General features: G+C 44.3%; 1 protein-coding gene across 2 annotated transcripts in view; it reads left to right on the top strand.

The window, feature by feature from the left end:
• Positions 1-23901, top strand: part of LOC135245636 (protein Wnt-7b) — a 30739-nt gene extending 6838 nt beyond the window's left edge. For both annotated transcript variants that reach the window (XM_064318814.1, XM_064318813.1), the window contains exons 2-4: positions 3238-3464; positions 15608-15879; positions 21645-23901. In XM_064318814.1, coding sequence (XP_064174884.1) covers positions 3238-3464; positions 15608-15879; positions 21645-22124 — 979 coding nt within the window. In that variant the 3' untranslated portion in view covers positions 22125-23901. The remainder of the gene's footprint in view (positions 1-3237; positions 3465-15607; positions 15880-21644) is intronic.
• The last annotated feature ends 361 nt before the right edge of the window (positions 23902-24262 follow it).

Here is a 24262-nt window from a genome sequence, read left to right on the forward strand (position 1 = left end):
GTCCCTGGCTACTGAGCAGGAAACTTCCCTGTAACTGGCTACCATTCCCTATCAGAAGACAAGATTTCAAGATTTCATGAGAAATTTCACAGGACTATTTATCTCTGGAACAAATCTCAGATGACTGTACTAGTCCAAAACAGATATCTGGCCAATCAGTTACTTTAAAAAAAAAAAACTCTCCCTCTACTTCTTATGAAGTTTGTATATGTACTGTTTGCTATGCAGTCACATTAGTCGTTAATGTGAGACTAAGTTCGGATGTAGGTGCTGACGCCATCTTACATCATGTGCAGACCTGGCAGTAATATTTACATACGCTCATTGTGCAGAACATTTAAACAGAGGCATTCATGGCCTTGATATCGAAAGAGACAGCAAGTGCTCAGTTAGGAAAACAAGCAGAACACAATATGTATATTAGGGACTTAAGCCCTAGAGTTTCTCCTACACACACAAAAATAAAAAAAAACCCGCTGTTGGGAAAATACAGGCTAACACACTGCGCTTAGATTGTACTTTGCAGCAGGGTACAGAGCCCCATCTAGTCAGAATAAAGTGGTGACACCCCCCTCTCTCACCCACCCATCCCCTGAGAACTATATATAGCCTTGTGTGAACCCCTCTCTGTACTCTCTGTCCTGGGCTTGTGTGGACACAGTACATACACTATATGACAAAAAGTATCTGGACACTCCTTGGTCTGGGGCCATTTTTCATGGTTTTGGCTAGGCCCCTTAGTTCCAGTGAATGCAAAACTTAATGCTACAGCATACAATCACATTCTAGACGAATCTGTGCTTCCCCAACAGTTTGGGGAAGGCCCTTTCCAGTTTCAGTATGACAATGCTCCCAGGCACACAGCGAGGTCCATATAGAAATGGTTTTTGTCAAGAACGGTGTGGAAGAACTTGTCTGGCCTGAGCAGAGCCCTGACCTCAACCCCATCCAACACCTTTGGGATCAACTGGAAGGCCAACTGCGAGCCAGGCCTAATCGCTCAGTGAGGTCACTAATGCTCTACTGGCTGAATGGAAGCAAATCCCTGCAGCAATACTCCAACAACAAGTACAAAGCCTTCCCAGAAGGGTGAAGGTTGTTATAGCAACAAAGGGTGGACTCCATTCCATATTAATGCCCATAATTTTGAATGAGATGTTGAACGTCAGCTGTCGACATAATGATAAAGATAATATATTTTGGGTTTTGACATCATTGGGAGTAATACTAATAGTATAGGAAGGGAAGCTTCATAAGAACACTGAAATGTAGCTGCGGATATAAATCTAGGCCTTTCACATAATTATTTTGGCTACATCAAAGGCTTAGAGAGGCGTGATCAATCACGTAGTATAACAACTCATAAACCACTAACGTTATAAATCAAATCCACGAAGACAGCAGTGTGGTTTGTTTGTTAAGGCATGGTAAAAGGCATATTGAGGTTCCAAACCTAAATTAGTATATTGACTCCACTCACAACTGCCATTCCAAGGATGAGTACCATCCAAAGTCAGCCATTGCTTCTTGACCAATCGAATGATGAAAAACACAGAGTCCGTATTTTAATTTGATTTTTGTCTTTGGTTGCATTTTGCAATTAGACACATTGTGTTTGATGGCTGTTAACTGGGGAAAAAGTAACAGATTTACAGTGTATTTACAGAGCTCTAGCAGTGAAGAAGTCTATACTGGTTGGTTTAAGACATCTGGCGTAAGGAGTTTGTTACTGTAGTGACCGCTTGAGCTCCTCAGTTAGCCTTTAGCATTATCAAGTCAAGTACTTATGGGGTCTTGCTATTTTAGTGCATTGTGCAAGATCCAGCAATCATCACATAGCTGATGTGTTGTGAAAAAAAATCGTATTAAACTTCACAAGCACATAATACATCCAAACACAGGTCAGGTTGCACATAGCATTAAAAGATTAGGAGCCCTTTGAATTGGTCTACGAGGAAATTCTCTGTCTCGTTTCACTATTTGTCTAGCAGTGAATATCTAGGGGACTATTTTTGGCATCAATTAATTTGGATGAGTGGTTTTACACATTTCAGGGCGTGTTCTTGCACCTTTGTAGAAACAGTTAACCCAAAAACAGCCAAGGTGCCTGCCTTTTTTTTTTTTCCCCCCCCAATGACTAGTCAACTTTTACTCCTTTTTCTCTTTAAGTAGAGTGCAGGAAACATGGTTTTAACTCCACGATCTTTGAGAATGGGAATCTGGTGGTTTAATTAATACATTTAATTTTTATTTTTATGTTTTGCTGACACGTGCCTGCCTGCATCGGACTGTGCCGTTTGCGGTCGAATCTCTCAGAGGGTCGACATCACTCCTCAAAGCTGGAAGCTGACCTGCTGTTTCATAACTGCTGGGCTTGGAAACCCCACTGGCCTTAGCGCAGTCTTGGTGTATGCCGATTGTTCTGAGAAGAAATAAAACCTTAATGTCATCCAAAAGCAAACAAGCGGAGGCGCTGGCTGGCCTTCTAGTAACAGGAGGTGAGGCACCTTCTTATCAGCGAATGGATGACAGCAAGGTTGGGGAAAAGCTCAGAAGAGCAGTCCCTTATGATGCCATCTTTAATACAGAGAAGAGGGGCTGGCACTAGAAAGTGCAAAATGGCAGCAGCAGTCTCACACAGCGGAGCTATGCAGAGGCAGCGTGTATTACACCACACGTATGCTATAAACACACAAATCTCAAATTATAAGGGATAACATTTTTCGGTGCAACTTTTTGGTTGAGCAGCGAACCGCGTCTAAATTTGAGAAGCAGAGTTACAAATTAGAAAGATTGCACGCGGGGCGGCGGGCGCGCACAGCTCCCCTTGCGCCTGGAAACAATTCCAGCGATGTTACCTAACCGTTAGCGCAAAAAAACCCAAAAAACCCGCGAGTCGTTTCAAAAACGCGTCAGCTGCCAAACCCAATGCGGAGAGAGGTATTGTCAAGTGAGCAAATAAACAAAATATCGTTTACGCTCTCGTGTGGAACCCCCCCAACCCTAACCATAACGCGCTTCTGAGGTGCTGCGTGACGGTAACAGTGTACTGCGCAGAACGGGGAACGGAAAAAATTTAAAAGATTCTGCTCGCGCAATTCGGCGAATCGCTTTGCGGCGCTCGCAGGTACGCGCTGCACCTGAGACGGACGCCATGCAGTGGAGGTGCTCGGCCTCCAGTGCAGCGCTCTTACTGATGTCTTCCCCTGTCTCTCCGGTCTCTCCCTCTCTGCACAGGGCCCTGTCCTCAGTGGTGGCCTTGGGCGCCAACATCATCTGCAACAAGATCCCCGGGCTGGCGCCGCGCCAGCGAGCCATCTGCCAGAGCCGGCCCGACGCCATCATCGTCATCGGCGAGGGCGCCCAGCTGGGCATCAACGAGTGCCAGTACCAGTTCCGCTATGGGCGCTGGAACTGCTCCGCCCTGGGCGAGCGCACCGTCTTCGGCCAGGAGCTTCGAGTAGGTCAGTGTGCGCCCCCCCACGGGTGCCGTTTGGGGTCGACGGGTGTCTTTTGGGGGTCCTGTTCTGTCTGCTTGTCTCGTCATTCTGTTCGGTTAGAGTAGGTCAGCGTGTTCCCCTGACGGGTGCCTTTTTGGGGTCCTGTTTTTTCTTCCCCCCCCGCTCATGTCATCATTCGGTTCAGTTCGGTTGCTATTGGGTTTGTGCCCCTCTCTCGTGGCTCGGGTGTGAACGAAGTTGCACGATGATGAGGACACTTTCTGCAGAGAAACGGGCAGCTGCAGGCTGCAGAGTCTGATGGTGCAGCAGCGAAAACCTCAAGAGGAAGATGGATTATACAGCAAAAAAAAAAAACACAGCCGAGCTCCCGTGCACGTTGGTTGTAGGACCGAGGCAGCGTTCGGTAATTGCCGAGTGTAGAGGTGCCCATCCTCAGTTCTTGGAAAGCCTCGTGGAATTCCCACAACTGTATGCCAAACCTCAGTTCCATGCAATTTCTTGAGTCAGTATTGGACCGGCTAAATAAATTAATCTCTGTTTGTGCTGGTTGCAGCCCTGCACGTTGGGGCAAGAGCCTTCGACTGCGCATCGCACTTTTGCAACAGAACTAAAAAAGAAGTCTTACACAATTAGAGCTTTTAATTGCATGTGGCTTTGGTCTTGGGGATCTGAGGTCCCCCGTTTGAGTCGACAGTTTTGAGTCTCAGCTGTTTTAATGCCCGTTTTGCGCCACTGCTATGCGATGGCAAAACAATAACACAAAAAAAAGTTCATTTAATTTAGGAAAAGGATGGTTGAAAAAGGATACTGCAAACGAGGGGCCAGCTAATGGTATTATTTCACAGAGAATGTTGTTGAGCAAAAATAGATGGAGACATCTGTTGTTAATCTAGTTATGTCCATGCTTGCTTGTGCCGCATGCGGGCAGTGAGCTGCAAGCAGTAATGAGTCTGAAAATTCGGCAAAGCAACACGGCAAGCTGCCTGCAAGAAGCATTGCTATTGTTTGGGTCCACATTGTGAATTTAGCCCCTACAGTATGCTTATAAAACAGAGACCGATTTTATATTGCCTGTTATTTAGAAATGTGTTACTGCTGTTAACGTGTGGTTTGACTATATGCTTAATCCTGCACCACTGGGGGAGGGGGGACAGAAGGCACTTCACTTTTTGGGACTGGCTGACTGCTCGCATTTTCCCCATTTCATTTTGCTGTGTTTTTGTAATAAATCTAATTTAATTCCCCGGTACATCCACATTATAATGCGTTTCTCTTAATGCATTTGTACTGAGGAAGGGTTGGAAGGGTTTAGTCTTGTACGTACTGTAGATAGGAAGCAGATGTGTCACTGCTGTGTAAATCACTCAAATTAATTTAAGAAGCATTCAATTGAAATGCCATTTTGGGGAAAGCAAATTTTCACCTGCACAGGTTTTGCAACCATATATTATCAGAGCAGCGCAACAGTAATAATTAAAGTTAAAAGTGCAGGGAACAGAGCAATTCAAGGTGCCGTGCAAGTGCACGGGTAGACCCCACGCTGGAACACGAGGTGGCCCTGTGCTTTGTTTGTTAAAAAAGCGTCACGGGAAGCGTCTTCCTCTGACTAATGTCCGTGTGAAGCTTGGCCTGTGGGCTGCGGTGTGAAAAGAAGCAGCTGGCAGCGCTGTGCGTTTCCGAGGAGCGCGAACGCGCTTGCCTACGCCTTGGTGTCTTGGGTCTCAACTAGGTGCTGATTTTAAGGTGAAAAAAAAAAAACCAGCAGACCCTGTAGCTCTCCTGGACCAGGGCTGGAGACCACTGCTATAGAGTAATAGGACGCTGCATGTTGATGTTAAACAGAAACATAACGCGACAAAGTCCATTTGCTTGGGTGAAGTACCAGAAACAGCCTTTTTGAGCTTGGTGACAGTGCTTTTTACTGACATGTTGCTATGCAACAAATGCTGCCATTTCACCTGGACTGACTGACAGAACGGCAACCATTTCAGACTACAAGCTTGAGACAGGCCACTGCAGAGATTTAAATATGGCAGTTTGTTGTCAGCTGGGTTGGAGGCGGACGACTTTCACATTTAAAAGCTGTGGAGAGACGGCAAGAGTGCCTTGTCTTTCCGGCCCTGTGAAAGGGATTTAAGAGGAAGCTTTAATTTAGTCCCTCTCCCTCAGAAGCCCATGATTGTCAGCTCAAACCATTACGGCAGGTGATGACAGTAGTGGAGCCTTTAGGAAGTTTCAAAATCGGTTCAGAAGTCTTAGGATTATCATGATTTTTTTTTTTTTTACATTTACTGTGAATATCATGATAGCAACTAGAGCTGTTAAACCAGCTACAGCCTGCCAGGATCTATTTTGTAATTGTTTCAGCACTTAAGGGTTTCAATTTAACTTTTTTTTTTTTTTTTTTTTGGAAAAAAGGATTAAGCCATGGCATTTTCGTTGTAATTCAGCATTGTGCAATAAAGTGTATGAAGTACTCTCCTGCAACAAATGCCCCCATTATTCTCAAAAACCTGAAATGCCAACGTATCAATCTCGCGGATAACACCTCTTCCCTACTTCTTCCCTTCCTCTTCATTCCAGCGTTTGCATACACAAACCTCTGCCTCTCGCTCAATGCTAGTTTCTGACTGGTGGAAAGACATTGAGAGTCGGTTAAGAGTTAAGAATCGCAGAACCACACGGCTAATGCTCCTCATTTCTGTATGACTGCTGTTCAGATGGAGTTGGTCAGTTTGGAAGAGCTCAGCGGAATTATGCTCGCTTTCCAAGAAGGCGCACATTAATAGCTGTGTTATTGAATATTACAGAACCCAACAAATCTGGATTCAAGGGAAATATTTTCTTTCTGAAATTACGGCAATATGATCTACGTCTTATTCATACTGTAAATTTATATATATATTTTTTTTTTTTAAGTGGGCACAACTGACTGTTTCTACTGAGGACATTCCTTGATACAAGCAGACTTGTTTGACGAGATAAGAGGGGACCCATTTTAATGGCACATTTGGGGTTTGTCCGTTATGAAAATCGTTGTGGGTCTGGGAAGGAATATTAAACTGACCATTAATAAAGCTGTAACTGCGTACTGTCAGGTGATAAGACCGGGCCGTCGTCTTTTTTTGGCAATTATGCAAGTAAATTTTACCAATGAATCATTTACAGTTTTATAAACCTTACGTATATGAAACTTCAGGATAAATAAATACAGTTTAATAACTGGAAAAGGGCAAACTAGGAAGAGGGCTGTCTTAACATTTTATCTGCGCAGTTAAAAAAAAAAAGACACGTTTATACTCACAGTGCAGACTGATAGAGAGAGAGGTGGTTTTGGCACTCTTATGTACTAGTAAGTCACTGCATGTGTAACTTTGTATTTAGCTTTTGACTGAAGTGACTGGTGGTCGTCATGTACAAGAGGTATTATAACTGAGGTTAAAGCTTGCAGAAGTTCAGCAGGTGCTGCCCTTGCACACAGCAAAGTGAGATACTGTATAGAGCAGGAGGGCCCAGCGAGACACACTCGACAGATACTGTGAAAAATCCAGTTTAAAACGGATATAACCGTTATGTTACACGCCAACAATACAGCACAGATCAGAGGAGTGACGGGTGAATATTCACTGAACAGTCAACAGCCAACTGTCTCCCCAGTACTGATATTCACTATTAACCAGAGAGTTCCCCAGCCCTGCCTTCAGCCGAGTCCCACAACGATACTTATTCCTTCACCCATCTGCAGTGCTTTTCCGCACCTACTGTACAAATCTCAAATCAGACGAGCAAGACAAGGCGGTGAAACCGATTTCATTCCACAAACGTGGGGGGGGGAGAGAGGGGGAGGGGAGGGAGCGCAGCAGGAGAACAGCCCGAGGACTCCGCACAAGTGGGAACTATAGCGTTTGCCGGCAGGCCGGCTGTGAGAAAAAGGAGGGAATGAGGGAGAAAAAAAAAACAGGAAAAAAAAAAACATGGCGGTATGGAATGTGGCGGCTCACACTCTCCCTGCCCCGGCAGTGCGCGTTAGCGGGTGATGAATGGCGGGTGCGAAGGCGATATCATCTCCCGTTAAAAAAGAGCTCGCTCCCCTCCCCTCCTGTCCCGCTCCGCCCGGGGCGGCCCAGCACTCTGGCTGCCGGGGGGGGGGCAGCGAGCGTCTAGCCAGATAAAAGATGCGTAAGTCAGCAGGTCCATTCAGAGCCGCTTGGGCGGAAAGGGCCCTGGACAGGCATGTACTTGATAGGGAGCGCGGGATGGAAATTTAGCAAAACAGCTTCCAAAAAAATAAAATAAATTTTTTTTAGAAACCGAGATATAGAGGTGGGACAGGTCACCGTGGAGCAATTCTCCAAATTGACGAGGGGGAAAAAAAACGTCTCGAATCCAATGCGCCTTTGTATTTACATTTTGGAAGGCACTGGTGTGAGTGCACTGATCCATAATGTAATTACATGCTGTACAGCCATCTGTCAATTCAGTCCTTCCCCTTCCTTTTCTGGTATCTTAAATGGCTGTGTTATGCAGAAAGTCAAGTTCTGATAATCAAAGGAAATAGTCAAAGCATATACAAAGTCAAAGTGCAAAATAACCGAAATTACTGATGTTTTCTTTGTATCATGTATACAAAAACCACTGGGAACACAAGGCTTTCTGCATTAAGTAGCAAGCAGCAACACAAATCTCACACAAAACACTGCTACATCAAACTCAGGATAGCTTGAGGATGATTATTTATCTGAAATTATGAATAAGATGATGGGATTTTGTAATAAAGCGCATTGGTATAAAAACCCGCAGCATGAACTGGTAAAATAGGCACTGATTTAGTTTTTTTTTTCTCCCACCTCCCCATAATGATTGTGGTGGAGAAGTAAGTGCATCTGAAATGTTACTCTGGCTAGTAAAGCCCATCCAGCCGGCCCAGGCCTCCATTACCCCATTGGCACTGGCTGCACCTATAACACAAGCTTAATTGTCTTTATGAAACAGGCCCATTTGTGGGAGCCTTGGATTGCTTCTGCGGTTCAGGTTGATTTTATTTTATTTATTTTTTATTTTTTGGTCCGCTCGTGTTGCAAAGGTCCATCTTGCCATTCGCGAAGCATGTAACGTCCTCCAAAGCAGGACGGCACAAAACCAGTCATTATCATTCCTGTACAGTATATTATGGTCTGACCGAGAGAAAATGCTTCGCTGGTCAGATTTACCAGCACGCGCTGCCTAGCTTGGCTTGGCGGTGTTTTTGGACGGCGAGCGGCACGGAGGAGATGCCGCAGAACGTTCGTGTTTACGGTACCTGCTCTCACTGCTACGGACAGATTCCAAAACAGATAAGAGCCGAATAAAGTTTTTTTCTCCCCACATTTATCTTCCCTCATACAGCCGGACATGCGAGACCCAAGCGCGAGTCTAACTTCTGCGAGGCCGTTTAGTAGTATGTTATTAATCCTGTGCGGAGTGCTTTTCTAACCAACAAAAGCCAGCACTTCGTTCTTTAATCTCGTCATGTTATAGTGAACCTCATTAACACGCTTTAACACGTTTTTAAAGGGCCAAATGACACAAATTTAGGGGAATGATGCAAAGTCTGGCCGATTTGTAGATCATGTTCATGTGAGCCAATATGAAACTAATTTCAATTTACGATCCTGAGTAATTCATCAGTAGATTTATTTTAATGTCGTGCTATATAAAAAAACGATGTGCTGTGGTGTAATTTATGCAATTTTATTTCCCTTGTGAACCGATCTGAACAGTGAAACACTCACTCTGTGCAGCTGCGTATCGTCACCCTTACCCCCCTAATCTTCCTCTCAATATTGTTTCCAACACAACAATAAATTAAAAACATTAATTAAAAATGAAAAAATACATAAATGTAAACCGTCAAAAAAAGGATGTGGCTCATTCGTTTGGAAAAAAGAAAAAAAGATAACCGAGATGTCTGTCTTTCTTTTCCCCCCTCTTCCCAAGCTGTGTGTCAGTTCAGTAAAAAAAAATAAATAAATAAGAGAAAAGAAAAACGGCTGATGAGCACTATAAATTAGGCCGTGTCAACGTGAGGAGTGTGAGAATGTGCAGGGAGGGTCGGCCGTGGCTCCCTCTCTCTGTTTATTGAAATCTCGCTCGCCTCCATATTTCTTATTTGAACTGGCAGAAGAATGAGACAAGCAGATGATGCTGAAGAATTAGAAGTCTTTTTTGAAGGAAGGAAGAATTTGGAGTAGCATTACCGGTGATTGCTCAAGCCTCTGGCACTGAATGCACTCCACACCTTAGCCATTATGCTGTCCTGTTTTATGTAAGCAGGGTTTGGGGTGGGGGGGGGGGGGTGGAACACAAATTGAGTGATTTCAGGAAAAGTGGATGCTTCCTCAGTCGTTTCTAGCTTCTCGCCGCTGCTTGTGCTGGGTGTGCAGTTGCGTATCATCTGCCCCGAGCCAAAAGTCAGGCGATTCTGTCCTGACACAACTCAGTACATTTGCCGATTCCCAGCGAAATTTGTTTTTCAGAAAGAATCAAGTACTGCCAACAAACTGCTTCAGCCCCAGACACAGAGAACCCACATAAATAAGAGGAGGAGGAGATCTGTATCTGCCACCGCGGTATCCGAGAGAGGCTGTGAATCAGACAGCGTTGGGCCTTATCGTGCTGGCCGCTTTTTAAAACTCTGCTGCCCACTCTCTTCGGCCGAGCCAGAGTAAACAGCAGCGATGCGCAGAACAAGTGGGATCCTCTGCGGCTTATCGGGTAGAGCCGCCCACCCGGGGAGTCTACGGAGCGCCGGACCACCGTCTTACACAGCCGGTCCCCAAAAGGGCCTCTCACGGTCAGACCGCGTGTGTGTGTGTGTCCCGACTGGCCACCCCGCCCCCGCTCTCGCACCCCGCCCCCCCCCGGCTCGGACCCCGGCCCGGCCGGACGTTATCGGCGGGATCAGAGTCTGCCTGCGTCCGCCCCGCTGGGCGCGGCGGGGGGACAGGATGTGAGGGGGATCAGCGCGTCTCAAAGCGCTCTTTTGTTGAACACAATCAGATCGCAAAAGCGGGATTGGACGCGCGGGCGAGGTTAGCTTTGAGCGTTTATAGGAAGCCCTGCAAGTGCACCGCCAGCGGTGATAACAAATTTAAAAAAAGATACAAGTGCGACGCTAAAATGGTGAAGGTCGTAACCCTGACCCCATCTCTAACCCTAACTCTGTGAATATTAAAATTCCTGAGTATTTGAATAGGATGAGAACACTCAGATCCCTCTGCAAGAAACAAAAAAATAGGCCAACCGATTAATTGGTACTGATCGATCATTTAAATTCACTGGCCTATCAATATCCGGTAAACGTTCATCGTTCATTATCGTCACAGAATAGGAAATGAATATGGAGCACAAGCATGTTCTTCCACTATGAACATGAATTCCCAACCAATGCCTTTAATCACTTCCACTATTAGTTTGTTACTGTGGTGCAACACAAGTGCGTCTTTCAAAGTCTGAAGAATCGGACTAGTCTGAACTGGCTTCTGTCAAACACAGATGCCTTTGCTGAATTTTGCCGTTGTTTTTTCCCCCAGCATCAGCATGTATTGAGATCAAGGTTGCCGATTTGCTTTGGGGTACGGAACATCCTGCTGGTGTCTGACTTTAAGCTGATTAGGCAAGAGGGATAATGATTTAATTGGACACATGTAATCACAGGTTTTATATTAAAGGTTCCAGCCATTTCAGTGCCAGATGACATATGCCAGCTTCCCATACACTGATTACTACCTGAGCACCTTCACATACTTCCAAAGCCTATTCCTGGTAGCCCTAAACCCCTGTCTGAATCACTACACTACATTACATTGCAGGCATTTAGCAGACACTCTTATCCAGAGCGACTTACACAACTTTTTACATAGCATTTACATTACATCCATTTATACCGCTGGATATATACTGAAGCAGTGCAGGTTAAGTGCCTTGCTCAATGGTACAACGGCATTCCCTACCTAGGAATCAAACCTGCGACCCTTAACACACTGGTGCCTGAATCACCTTTATGAAGTAGAGGAACGACCACTGAGTGTGCCACATACATATAGGCAGTGTGTACAGCTCTGGGCAAAATGACATCACTTTATTGACCAGGAATACAGCTGCACTAATTTCTCGTACTGCAAACCTCATGTACCACAGCTCTGTCTGTAATCTGTACTGAGTATATGTTCACAGAAACGGTAGATAAAACAGAAGGAAAAACACGAGTAGAGATCAGACAGGCCTGCCAGTGATACACAAAGCAGTTTCTATCCCCCAATGGGGCCCAGGGGAAAGAGCAATCCAGCAGCACAGTGCTGCTGTACAGCCTACGTCATTTAAAGTGAGGGACAGTACAGAGCCTTCCTGTGAGCGCAGGACACTAAGGATAATTATTGATTAGATACTATTGATAATAACTACTGATACACTGACAAGTACAGTTATACTGTGAAGTGATAGTGAAAGACAGCAGTAACAGTACGTGGCTCTGTCTTTAAAATCTCTCTTAATGTTACCGACTTTTAAAATCAGTAATGTTTGACTTGGAGTACTAATCGGTGATTTTTACTTCCCCATCAATTACTAAGCCACTCTTTCTTAACCGTGTTATCTAATTGCATGGCCAACACTAGCCAATCATTAATGCTCGCAACTGGACTGTTTCTCTGGACTCAGTTTAGCTGCAACCCCTCTGGCCAACCAGCAGGTGTCACATTTTTTTCTTTTACGTTGCAAAACCAACATGGAAAAAATAATTACTACTTTCTGACCTTCTCCTGTCAGAGTTTTATGAAGTACAAATTATGGCGTGTGTGTTTGGCTAGAATGAAAAACAAGTCCCTTCCGCTTGAGATAAGTAAACGATTAAAATTATTTATCTGTTTAATATTTGGAAAACCCTTTCTCCAATGATTTACAGAGAATTAGGAAAAATTAAATGCAAACATTTTTTAATAGCATGAAATGCAAGACTGAAAATCTCCTCCATTACTTTCATAATCTTGCGCACACACACACACACACTACATAGACTGGATATGCTACTGTTCACAGGCAAACTTGTAATACTGAAACATTACAAAGTGATATGGGAAAACAGGTTTTATTGACACTTAACTTAGAATACTGGTGTATTTTCTTTTATTAAAAAGCATGGGCGTCTCTAAAGATACTGCTTTTGAAGGACCACACAGTAAATTCTCCAGTGTTAACTCAACACTAACAGAGTACAAGAGTCCAATAGGGATCACATGTACTCTGCAAGACACTGAGCATTTTACCGTTTGCGATGCAGACTGGGCGCTGGGGAGAACGCGACTGGAATGCTGTTCACCATTCCCCAAGTTCTCGGTCTGCTGCTGCAATACCAACGTAGCATAAAAGCAAATTCATAATTCATAATAAGGGTGGGTTGTAGCGGACCGTACTCTCAAACTGTAAATCGGGTTCGCTGTGTCGTGTGAAATATGCTTCTTGGTCCGTGTCCTTTTATTTATTTTTTCTCCCCCAGCGCACATTGTCATAGTCGCCACCACCGCGTTCAGAAACGTTTGGGCCGCTCTCTAGGGGAAACATGGCAGACACAAAAAGGAAAAGCCAAACGGCAGTTGGTTGGGGAGGCGAAGGCCGTGCTCGCACACCCAAAGCGGCTCCTCCCGAGGAGGACGAGGACGCGAGAGACAAGACGACTCTCCCTCTGTGCGCAGAGCTTCAGTTTCCATCTTGGACACTGTCACAGACACTTGCCACTAAACTCCATTAGACATCTGGTTTAATATTCCCCCATTCTTCTCTCCAAACCTCTCCAAGTTCGTTGAGGTTTTTTCGGTCAGTCCAATTTTCCACTGGCAGCTTGTAAGGATATCCCAGGGTGGTTCCGCTGGCTTCCAGTCAGGGTTCTGGGCTGGCCTGCTCAGGTTTTTTTTTTGTTCATTTTTTCCCCCCTTCAGAGTTGCAGGAACCACACGCCTGTGCAGAGAGTAGAAGCCCCCCAAGGGTTCCTCCTGCACATTCGTCCTTCACAGATACTCAAATAGGCAAAGCTTCCCCTTGCATACGTCCTTCACAGATACTCAACCCTGTACAAGTTACCCAGCGCACCCTTCCTTCTCAGATACTCAGAGGCTGTGGTTCCCCACATCTATGTCAAATCAGGCCCACCAGTCCACAGGCCGTCCATGGACAGCCAAAGACGCTGTAGTTCTTCATTGCACACAGCCATAGTACTCCAGTCACTCAGAATAAGAGCTTCCTGTAAGCAAACGGTTCCAAAATGAAAGGCCATTGCTTTCAATTGTCCAAAAGAAAGGGAATTCCTCTGAAGTTTGGGCTGCCGGTCTTCAGCGGATGACCAGGGAGACGGAGGAGTAAACATGGCTGCCCGGGTTCATCACTTCCTACTACAACAATGAGCCATGATTCAACACAGATTGCACTGCAGTGTGTACTTATTAAACCGGCTCTTTTGTTTGCACTGAATTGGATGAGTGTGACGTGACGTAACATGGAGGTTGTGTGTCCGCCGAATGATTACCAGGGGTCTCTGGGTCCTTCCAGCCATTACACCTTTTTTTAAAAAGAAAACACCATGGCAACCAGAGTGACGACGGGCAGTTATGAGTCATTGGACAGCAGACGGTGGAGAAGGCATTAACCACGGCAGTCAAACACGGCCCGAGTGGCAGTTGGGACAGCCGGCGGTGACTGTCACTGACCACAGTGCCGGGCGCAGCCGAAAAGGGAAACGCATTACACAGGAAGCCGTTAAAATTGGAAGCGCGGTTCGCCGGTTCTTAATTTACCAGCTTCCACGCTCTGCTTTCGGGTTTTCCGGTTCAGTTTTTGTGTGTCGCTTTTGTGACACCCCCTGCGGTACAGTGTGTGCCCACTGCCTCTATGATTCCCTGTCACAGTCTCACAACATGAGAAGCAATTTCAGTAGGAATACAGCCTCCCGCACAGCCGATGCCACATATTTTAGAGTACAAAAGATACCCTTCATTTTCCTTTCACAGTCTTATTGATATTTCTAATATTGTGGTATTGCAGCCAATTACCTAGTGACCCCTGAAAAGGTATAATTGCATCCACTGGTATCCGTGCTGCACAGAGTTCACTCCTAACAGCCCAGAAGTCAGTTAAATTTCAAAAATAATTAAATTTCAGGTACAACTGCTACACACACACACACAATCACAGGAGAAAGCTGCCCAATTCAGACATAACAGACAGGGAAATCTTCATTATGGTAAACAGCTAAACTTTGACGGGAAATACTTTTGCAGGTGACACAGACTATCATTATATTACCAACATTAAGCCAAACATTATTTATGAATGAATGTATTTTGCGGAGTACCTACTAAATTCAAACTGTTTCAAGTTTAAGATCCTGACTTGTAGGCCTTTCTATTGTAATAATGTGGCTACTGTAATATGCAAGGTGCTTGAAGGAATTCAGCACTTTGGACAGCACCTGCAACAGTGCTGCCACAAGTAAATCTTCAGCACATGTGCAAGTTGTTCAGGAATACATTGTGTAAAATGCAGTAACACTACAGGTCAATAAGGGGCTGGAGAGTATTGAAGAAAATGTGATTTGATCTGGAATGTCTAAACTAAAGGAATTATTTAGAGTCATAGATTAGGAATCTGTATTCCTTCCACATATAAAAAAAGTCTGACTAGAATACAACCTTTATTTGCCTGAGAAGATACAACCTTGAGAAACCCTCAAGGCTGCAACATGGTCTAACCTCCTATAATCTTAAAACCAGGAAATTGGGATAACTTTCGGAGAATAATTTAATTTTGAAATACTTGTAACTGTAATTCGGATATTCTGTGTAGCCAAAGCATCAGTTATGCAAACGCAGAACTGGCGACGTCGCAGCTCGCAATGAGACATGCGGACGGTGCTCTACAGGCTACGCCACAAGAAACCCCCTGCCCCACTCCACCCACCCCCCTCCCCCCGCCTTAAACCCTGCTCCCCACTACCGCCCCCCCATACCGACCCGCACCCAGCCCCACCCTGCACCCAGCCCCTCGCGCCCCCCCCCAGTCCCCCCCCCCCGTCCCGACCCGCAGGTTTGACGCCCCCCCCCCTCTCTCTCTCCCCCCAGGCAGCAGGGAGGCGGCGTTCACCTACGCCATCACAGCGGCGGGCGTTGCCCACGCCGTCACTGCCGCGTGCAGCCAGGGCAACCTCAGCAACTGCGGCTGCGACCGCGAGAAGCAGGGCTACTACAACCAAGAGGAGGGCTGGAAGTGGGGCGGCTGCTCGGCCGACGTCAAGTACGGCGTCGAGTTCTCCCGAAGGTTCGTAGACGCCCGCGAGATCAAAAAAAACGCAAGGCGGCTGATGAACCTGCATAACAATGAGGCAGGAAGAAAGGTAACCGCAACAAATAACATCACATTACATTACAGGCTCTTATCCAGGGCGACGTACAGCAGAGTGTATATAACCGTAACCAGGAGCAAGTGTGTTGAAAACCCCAGAGGGAAGTACAGTTCCCAGTGCAGGGAACGACCGCGTAGTTTGACTTGGACCCTGTAGGTTAATCTGATTAACGCAAACAAAAACAGCAACAAAGCAGTCTATGCAAATAATACAAGCGATAGTTATTGCACTCGTGCATACTCAACTAAGTCAACTGAGACAAACAGCTTACCTAGCTACAAACCTAAGATTACATAGTCAATTAGAGACTACAGGGAGGTAGGGAGGGATGGTGCAGCCTGAAGAGGTGAGTCTTCAGTCATCGCTTGATAAGAACTAATAAGAACTGTAAATGCGCACCATTTCATATTGCAGAGAAACACATTTACTCATTTAAAAAAATGCCTTTCATTATGATTATTATTTTTTAAATCAAGCATAGAAAAAGAAAATTAAGATCATGTTTTCACCAATGCTATGTGTTAGATGCGCTGTGCTTGCTTGAGATGCATCTGAAATTGTACATTTCACAAGTTAATCCTCAAAGTGCCCCCCATAGCATGTGTGGGAGATGGGTGGATGAACAAACAAGGAAATTTGATTGAAAATTGCCTATTTTCTGCAAATCAAATACAGCCACTGCCAGCCAAACTAAACAATCAAACCACTGAAATATCAATGCAAATGTATGCAAATTAGACTACACCGGTCACAGTTAGTAAAGAAACATCCAACTCCTGAGAAAAGTTCCCCAAAGTACCGCGTGCTGCGAAAGTTCAGATACTTTTGAATTCGTCATTCAGTTGTCACACGCAGAAGATCGCTTGAGGGGTGTGGCCACTGTCAGAGCAGCGGGACATTGGCCGATCCAGTCAGAGCTGATTATGGGAGCTGATCGTGTAGAAATGGCTCTCACTCGCTCTTTTTCTTTTAGTTTTTCAGCCAGAAAAAAAAGCTCATCTGTTGCCCAGAATGTGCTCCTCCTGTGGTCTGAATTGTTGATGTTGTCTTTGTCTTGCCGCAATTATATCTGTCGCAGTGAAAGCAGTAACTCCACATTGCATTGGGTTCATACCATACGCAGCCGGCCAGCAGTTCCAAAACTGCGGTATGTGATGTGTGTTCGGAGGTTGTACTTAAACGAGCTCTATAAAAGCAGATTCTATTTACTGGCTTTTTTTTTTTATTTATTTTTTTACGGCACACAGTACATCCACTCTCCATATAGCATTACGTTGTAAAGGTTCACTGTTACCGTTTCAAGGTAAATGCAGTCACTCAATGTCACTAGTGGAGCGAGGCAAAGTGGCAGGATGTAAGGACAGTAAAAAAGGCAAATGGTAACCAAGAGCACCAGCATGCAGGCACTTAGACTTGGACAAAGTAAAGTCTAAGTCCATATGTAAGCACTGACCCTAGACATGAATTTAAGGCTCCTTAGAATGTTTAGGAGGGTACAAAGCTCATTAAGAACGTTCGTAAGAATGAACTGAACTTCTGCCTAATTACAAACAGCTTTTTGGAGTTCTTGTTTTTTTTGGTTAAATGCTCGACATAATTAGTTTTATGAGGGACGTTGCAAATTGTAGGGAATTTTGGGGGGGAAATCCCAGAAATCTCAACACAGACAGATGACGACAAACGCAACAACTACCTAAGCACACAGTGGTGAACCGCGGGTTTAACCGTTTACTTTCAGCGCTGCGTTATTGGGCGTTTGCAGCAGTTTTTCAGTCAAAAAGCGAAGTCCTTTGGTGGATGTACCCCTGGAGTACATCCCCGTTTAAGAATGGGAACCAAAAATCAGTAATGCTCAGGACTTTTCCATGGCTTTTAAAAGAAAAAAATAAATAAAAAATCTAAATGACTTTTTCTAAAATAATTCTTTCAGCATGTCCCTTTGGCTGTGTTTGTTTATCAGCCCATCAGTCATTTCGCAGCGCAAAACGACACAAAGCCATCGCCCTCCGCATCAAGAGGGCCCTGCGCTCTGGTGGCAAATGGATCCAATTAATAAGTGAGGTTTCATCATGTGCGACGGGGAAGCGGAGAGCAGGGGAACGGCTGCCAGATGGAGCTCAGCCAGCCCCCTCTGGCCCCTCTTCATGAAGTGTAAAGTCAGGAACAGGATATTATTGCAAGTCCCTCTCCCATACCAAAACTGCACGGCCACGTCCCCGTGCCCGGTGAACTTCTGCAGCGAGCCGACACACACACGCACACACACGCACGCACATACAGATTACCAGAGGCAAATTAAGTTGAGTTCACACACATCCAAGAGACATGTACACACACATATCCACATCACACCACACACACACACACACACACACACACACACACACATATATCCACATCACCACACACACACACACACCCACATCTCACACACATGCACGTACACACACACACATCTACATCGCATCACACACACGCACACACATGCACATGCCACAACACACACGCACACACATCCACATCGCATCACACACACACTGTACCACCATTAATTACTACGAAACCCACATTGTGCCCCACTTCCCCCCTTTCCCCTCTACCCCAGCAAAGGGACACCACATCAAGGGGCGTGTGGGGCAGCATTACGTGATAAACTTGCTCCATCTTGCGCATATGCAAATAAAACACTCCCACAAGCAGCAGACCAAAGGGAACACTGAATCTAACCCAATACGCTTTGTCCTTAAGGACGAGTAATGCATTTAAACAGGCATTTTTCTTTAACCCACTATCAATGATATGTTTGAATACTCCATGGTAAGGGTGGGGAAGAGCTAACAATCATCCACACACATTGTGGGCGCGTCTTTAAGGCCCTGGCTATTGTTTTGAGCTGCCAATTGCAGGCTTGTTTTCACAAATGCCACATGAATGCTTAAGAACACATGAAATTGATTTTGCTTCCTCTGGACCCAGTAATGTTTAATACAATCTGGGTGATCTCAATTAGAAATCTCTGCTCATATTTGGCTAATTGGTAGCAGATGACGGACTGATGGACACACTGGAGGGAAACGTTTCCAACGATTCATCAATCAGTTTGCGTTCTGTACCAGACGAAAACTGTGGTCTGTACCAAGCATTTTTTGGGAGTCTTCAATTTTAAGACTACACCCAAAGTGGGATTGCAAATTCAGCTGTCGATATTTTTCTGGTCTCACCCCATTCAGTTTCATTCAATGCCCAGACATGTTTGAGGATCGAAAGAATTCCTTCATAGAAAAGCGCTTTTTGGCATGGATGCAATTTATCAAATGCTTGAGATGAGTTAATTACTTTGTTTTCTTAGAAATAGAACCATGTCTAGCACTGATGGGTTAGATACTGTATATGAAATATTGGCTCCCAGAAACATTAAAGAATCTGTGAACTTTTTTTTTTTCGCGGACATTTGTACAAGCAAGAATAAAACGGAATAGAATAGACTAGATCTCACTAGCGAACTGTAAGAACCTCTAACAGTGCTTTTATACTCTGGGACATGTTTTTCAATATAAAAATGGATCAAGGCTCTAGGTTAGGTTGTCTGCTCAGTGTTCTCTACATCCCAGTCCGCTACAAGGAATAAAAAAATGACACATACCAGGGAGTAGTACAGCCTCGAGTGGCACTGCCCTGCATGCAACTGTTGTGATTGACAGGTCAAATACCTCCCCCTGCTCCGGTAGCTCCATGTTGTGGACACTTGACACAATTTTCACCAGACGTCCTGAAACAAGAGAGCATGGACGCCATCATTAAACACACTGCACTGCTCCCCACGGGCCTCTGAAACCAATGCTTGAGACGAGAGAGGCAAAATAAAGCTATGGTGTTCATTACTGTACATCTGCCATCTAAATCAATAACCATCTACTACTCGGTTCAACATTCTAAAACGGTTGAAATTTTAACCACGTGTTCTCATTGGTTCTCTTTTATTCGAGAAACTCGTTTTTCACTCAGTAAACCATCTGCAGATCCACGGAAGAGTGATCCACATGTAAAGGGTTAACAGGCATCTGTTGAGTAGGTCTGAACAACAAATCTGTAAATAATCAAACAAATGAACGCTCCAAATTTTACTCAAACGTAATGGAGTACATGCATGATTGTACTGTATGAATTTGATACTTATTTTCCTGTCCATTGATGTGGTCTTCTGGGAGGTAGAATGTGACCAGTGAATGCACCCCCCCCCCCTCTGTATGTGACATGTCACTGCCATCAGTGCCCATCTCAGGATTTGAAAATTGGTATGGGTCCACCTAAGTCATATCTAATCACTCCAATTGCACAATGCTCAATTTTACACCAACTTCTTATATATGCAAATTATTTTCTGCTGAATTTTGTTATTGATAAATATATACATAACCAACGGAAAGGGAATGTGCCATTCTCCTTCTTAATTTGAATCATATACTGTACATTTCTAAACGTTATAGCTCTACAAATTGTTTGCGATCAATACTGAAGACCTCTATAAATACACGCTTGGCAGACTATCCACAATGCAAGTTAAATTTACCAAAATACTTTCATATACTCCAAGTGACTGGAGTCAAATAAAAATAAGCAGAATGTACATGAACAGGCTTATGGTAATCATAAGGAGGGGATGTATACATGTAACCCTGCTGCAAAAACAAACTAAATATTGCCATTTCTTAACAAGAAATAAACTTGTCCTTGATGTCCTTGATCCATGATGTAGCTTTTTCTGTGGTAAGAGATGGATACAAAACTGCTGCAGATGCAAAACAAAATGGTACCATTTCAGATCTCAACCTGATGTTTCTGCACACGTGACAATTTTACTGCACTATAGTCACATTTTTTCAGATCTGTGTAAAAGGCTTCACTGCAGCCTATTAAACCCTCGTCCAAATCTATCCGGCACTAAAAAGCAACTGGGTTAACTTTCAGCCAATCTACGCAATTACTTTAAGTCAACCAATAAAAATGTACCAGTACTTTTTTTGAAAAGAAACACAGTTAAAGATGCCAGACCCAATTATGAATGGTTTCGCAAGTGAACTGCACGTTGCCTTTTTACGGTGGGAAGAGACACATTGATTTGGGGGCCATTGGAACAACAATGCTTTGGGAGGCGAGCGGGCCTTGCCAGAGGTCTTAGAGAGTCAGGCCAAGAGAGGTTATTAGCTGGCTTGCATGCTGACGAAACACAACTGTTAGACAAGGTGCACTAGTTCTGACTCCTCCTTCCATTACCCTCAGTCTAAAGGCTGCAAACTTACGTCGACTTGTCTTTTTCAGCGTCCTGAGAATTTGAAGAGTATCCAATATAATGTAAATATAAAAGCACACCTTTGCCAGACGTAAAAAAAGAAAATTCAAACCCCAACATAGAGATTTAACTTGTGTGAACTGTGTGAATACACTGTGATAGCATTTAAGTTCACATGTTGATTTCCTCAAATGAAAATACTGTCCTGGCTTGCTTTAGATTTGCCTTATAATAAAAATAATTATTTATTTTTTGTTCTCAACATGTTGAACTTGCAACAGAAGCAGAAGGTGTGGGGATTTCTGGGGGAGGGGGGGGGGATTCGATGTATAATGTGACCATTACAACAGTGTCTGACAAGCTAACCTATGCAGCAAACTAATTTTTTCTTCTTTTTCTGAATGGTGGTGGAGCATCAGCGTCCGTCTAACGCGTCCCGTTTGTTTTGTGTGTTTTTTTGGGTCAGGTCCTGGAAGACAGGATGAAGCTGGAGTGCAAGTGTCACGGCGTCTCGGGATCCTGTACCACCAAGACGTGCTGGAACACCCTGCCCAAGTTCCGGGAGATCGGCTACATCCTGAAGGACAAGTACAACGAGGCGGTGCACGTGGAGGTGGTGCGGGCCAGCCGGCTCAGGCAGCCCACCTTCCTCAAGGTGAAGAAGACGCAGAGCTACCGCAAGCCCATGGACACGGACCTGGTGTACATCGAGCGCTCGCCCAACTACTGCGAGGAGGACACGTCCACGGGCAGCGTGGGCACGCAGGGCAGGCTGTGCAACCGCACGTCCCCGCACACGGACGGCTGTGACCTCATGTGCTGCGGGCGGGGCTACAACACCCACCAGTACACTAAAGTGTGGCAGTGCAACTGCAAGTTCCAGTGGTGCTGCTTCGTCAAGTGCAACACGTGCAGCGAGAGGACGGAGGTTTTTACCTGCAAATAGGGCACGAGGAGACCGACGTCGGAAACTGGGGGGGGCGGGGCCAAGGGGCCAGGCGGGGGAAAAAATGGGTGGAGCAAGAAAGAAGATTTTGGGGAAACGGTAAAAGATAATATAACGAATGGAATTTACAATACCAGTTCTTCACGGCATCGTTTTGCACATCAGAATCTATTTGCTTTAAACAAATTTAGGTTAAATATTGATAATTATCTAAATGATAGATAAAAGCCCACTTCTTTTCTTTTTGAAAAAAGAATGATGTGTTCTTATGCACTGATGTGTCCAGACTGAGACTGAAAGTTGTGACTTGTAGGATACAAATAGTGCCCCAGATGGGACTGTGCTGTTCACTCTGGGATTTGTAGTTCTTTATTGTCATGGGAAGGTTGTAAAGGAAAGAGTGACTCCAACTCCAAGAATGTCCACATGATGCAGAATGATGGCATCAAAAAGACAACGAAAGGATTTTCTATAGGAAAAAAAACTAAGCAAGAGTTAAAGAATCCTTAGTATACTGACTGATCTTCTAGTCTAACAAACTCTTGAGGTGTTTTGGGGGAGAACACAAGTGACTAAGAGAAAAAAAAAAATCTACAAACTGAAACCCCTCTTCAAGCTGTGTTGAAAGGAAGAGCGCTTCATTGGCTTGGTGCCTTTGGGTGTTTATTGAACATTGAATTCATCTGCATGGGGAGTCCCTACAGTAAGCCCTCTTCTGCCAACTGGAAAATGGTGGAGTATGTTAGCTGTCCAGTCACACTGGAACTGTTTGTTTGAACACTGAAAATAAATTGTTTATTTATGTTATAGTATCTTTAAACAAAGCACTAACGGGTAGAAATGTCTTATTTTGTACTAAGTGTAAAAAAAACTTCTTAGAAACTCGACAGAAGGTGCGTATCTCTTAGAACATGCCCATCCTCTCTCTCCTTACAGTTTCATTGCTACTGGTGTGTTGACTTCAGAAACTCATAAGAGTATAGGTTCACAGCAGGTACACAGTTTAGTTCGCAGTGGCATAGAGTGTTTTGCAGTCACATAAACAGTATGACTTCCTTTGGTTTATTTTGCCTTTACAACCGTAGTAGTCAGTAGCAAGGAAACTGGTTCCTTTTTCTGCCGACAAAAAAAAATCCTTCCTCAATCCATTAAACGTGAAATCAATATGTTGCTGGATGTTGTTGTCGAGTGCTGCACTGATATATTTTTTATTTCTATTCAGATACAGCTCAATTGAAAATTAAATAAATATCATTTTGACTGAATTTTGAGACTTCATTTAAAGAGAACAAGATTAAGTACTTCAGTTCATACGGACACAATCTCTGGCCCAAATGTTCTTAAATGAACCCTCCCCACTTTCATTATTGGACAACTGTTTCTCTGTGGACTTCGTGAGGATTTTGTTTTGCATTAAGAAAAGTGCAAGCTGTGGGTAAGGCCAGTGAGGTAAATATACTTTGTATTCCTAATAATATTGGAGATTTAATTGTCATATATTGGCTATAATCTTTGAGTTATAAAATGTTTATTTCTTAAAACCATTTAATGTTATTCCAACAGTAAGGGCATAACTCATTTAATTAACCTTTCAAGGAGCATATCTGAAGCTAAATGTGACCATGAGTAAAGCCCACAGCCAATGCACAGCAAGCCTTTAGCATGTAAGGCCAAAATGTGGGATTGGAATGATCTTAACTGAACATTCCAATGCTGATGCAAAAATCACTACTGGTTATTGAAAGCAATGGAGTTCTAGAACACTGACTTAGTATTTTCAAGAAGAAAAAAAAAAAAAAAAAACCTACTGTTCAAAGGGTTAAGGCAGTAATATTGGGTGTGCTGAATTTTATTACACGTTTAGAAGAACATAAATCAAGTACCCTACCCTACATACTATCTAAATACAACAAACAACTTTTCCATTCTGAATGCAAATACAATAGTCAGTCTCAGCACTGACAAAGTCTTAGACTTGGAGTCAATTATGTAGGTTGGAAGAAAAGGGGCCATGTTTAGAAGTCTTCTCTATGGCTTTTATGCCTCAAAATACACTAGGTGGACAAAGCTGGGAGAGCTGAGGTCTGTTAATTCCAGTGTTATCGTCCCATTATCAGTCTCTCGTCTCCACAGAAATG

Source organism: Anguilla rostrata, chromosome 19, assembly GCF_018555375.3.
Source record: "Anguilla rostrata isolate EN2019 chromosome 19, ASM1855537v3, whole genome shotgun sequence".
Taxonomy (NCBI): domain Eukaryota; kingdom Metazoa; phylum Chordata; class Actinopteri; order Anguilliformes; family Anguillidae; genus Anguilla; species Anguilla rostrata.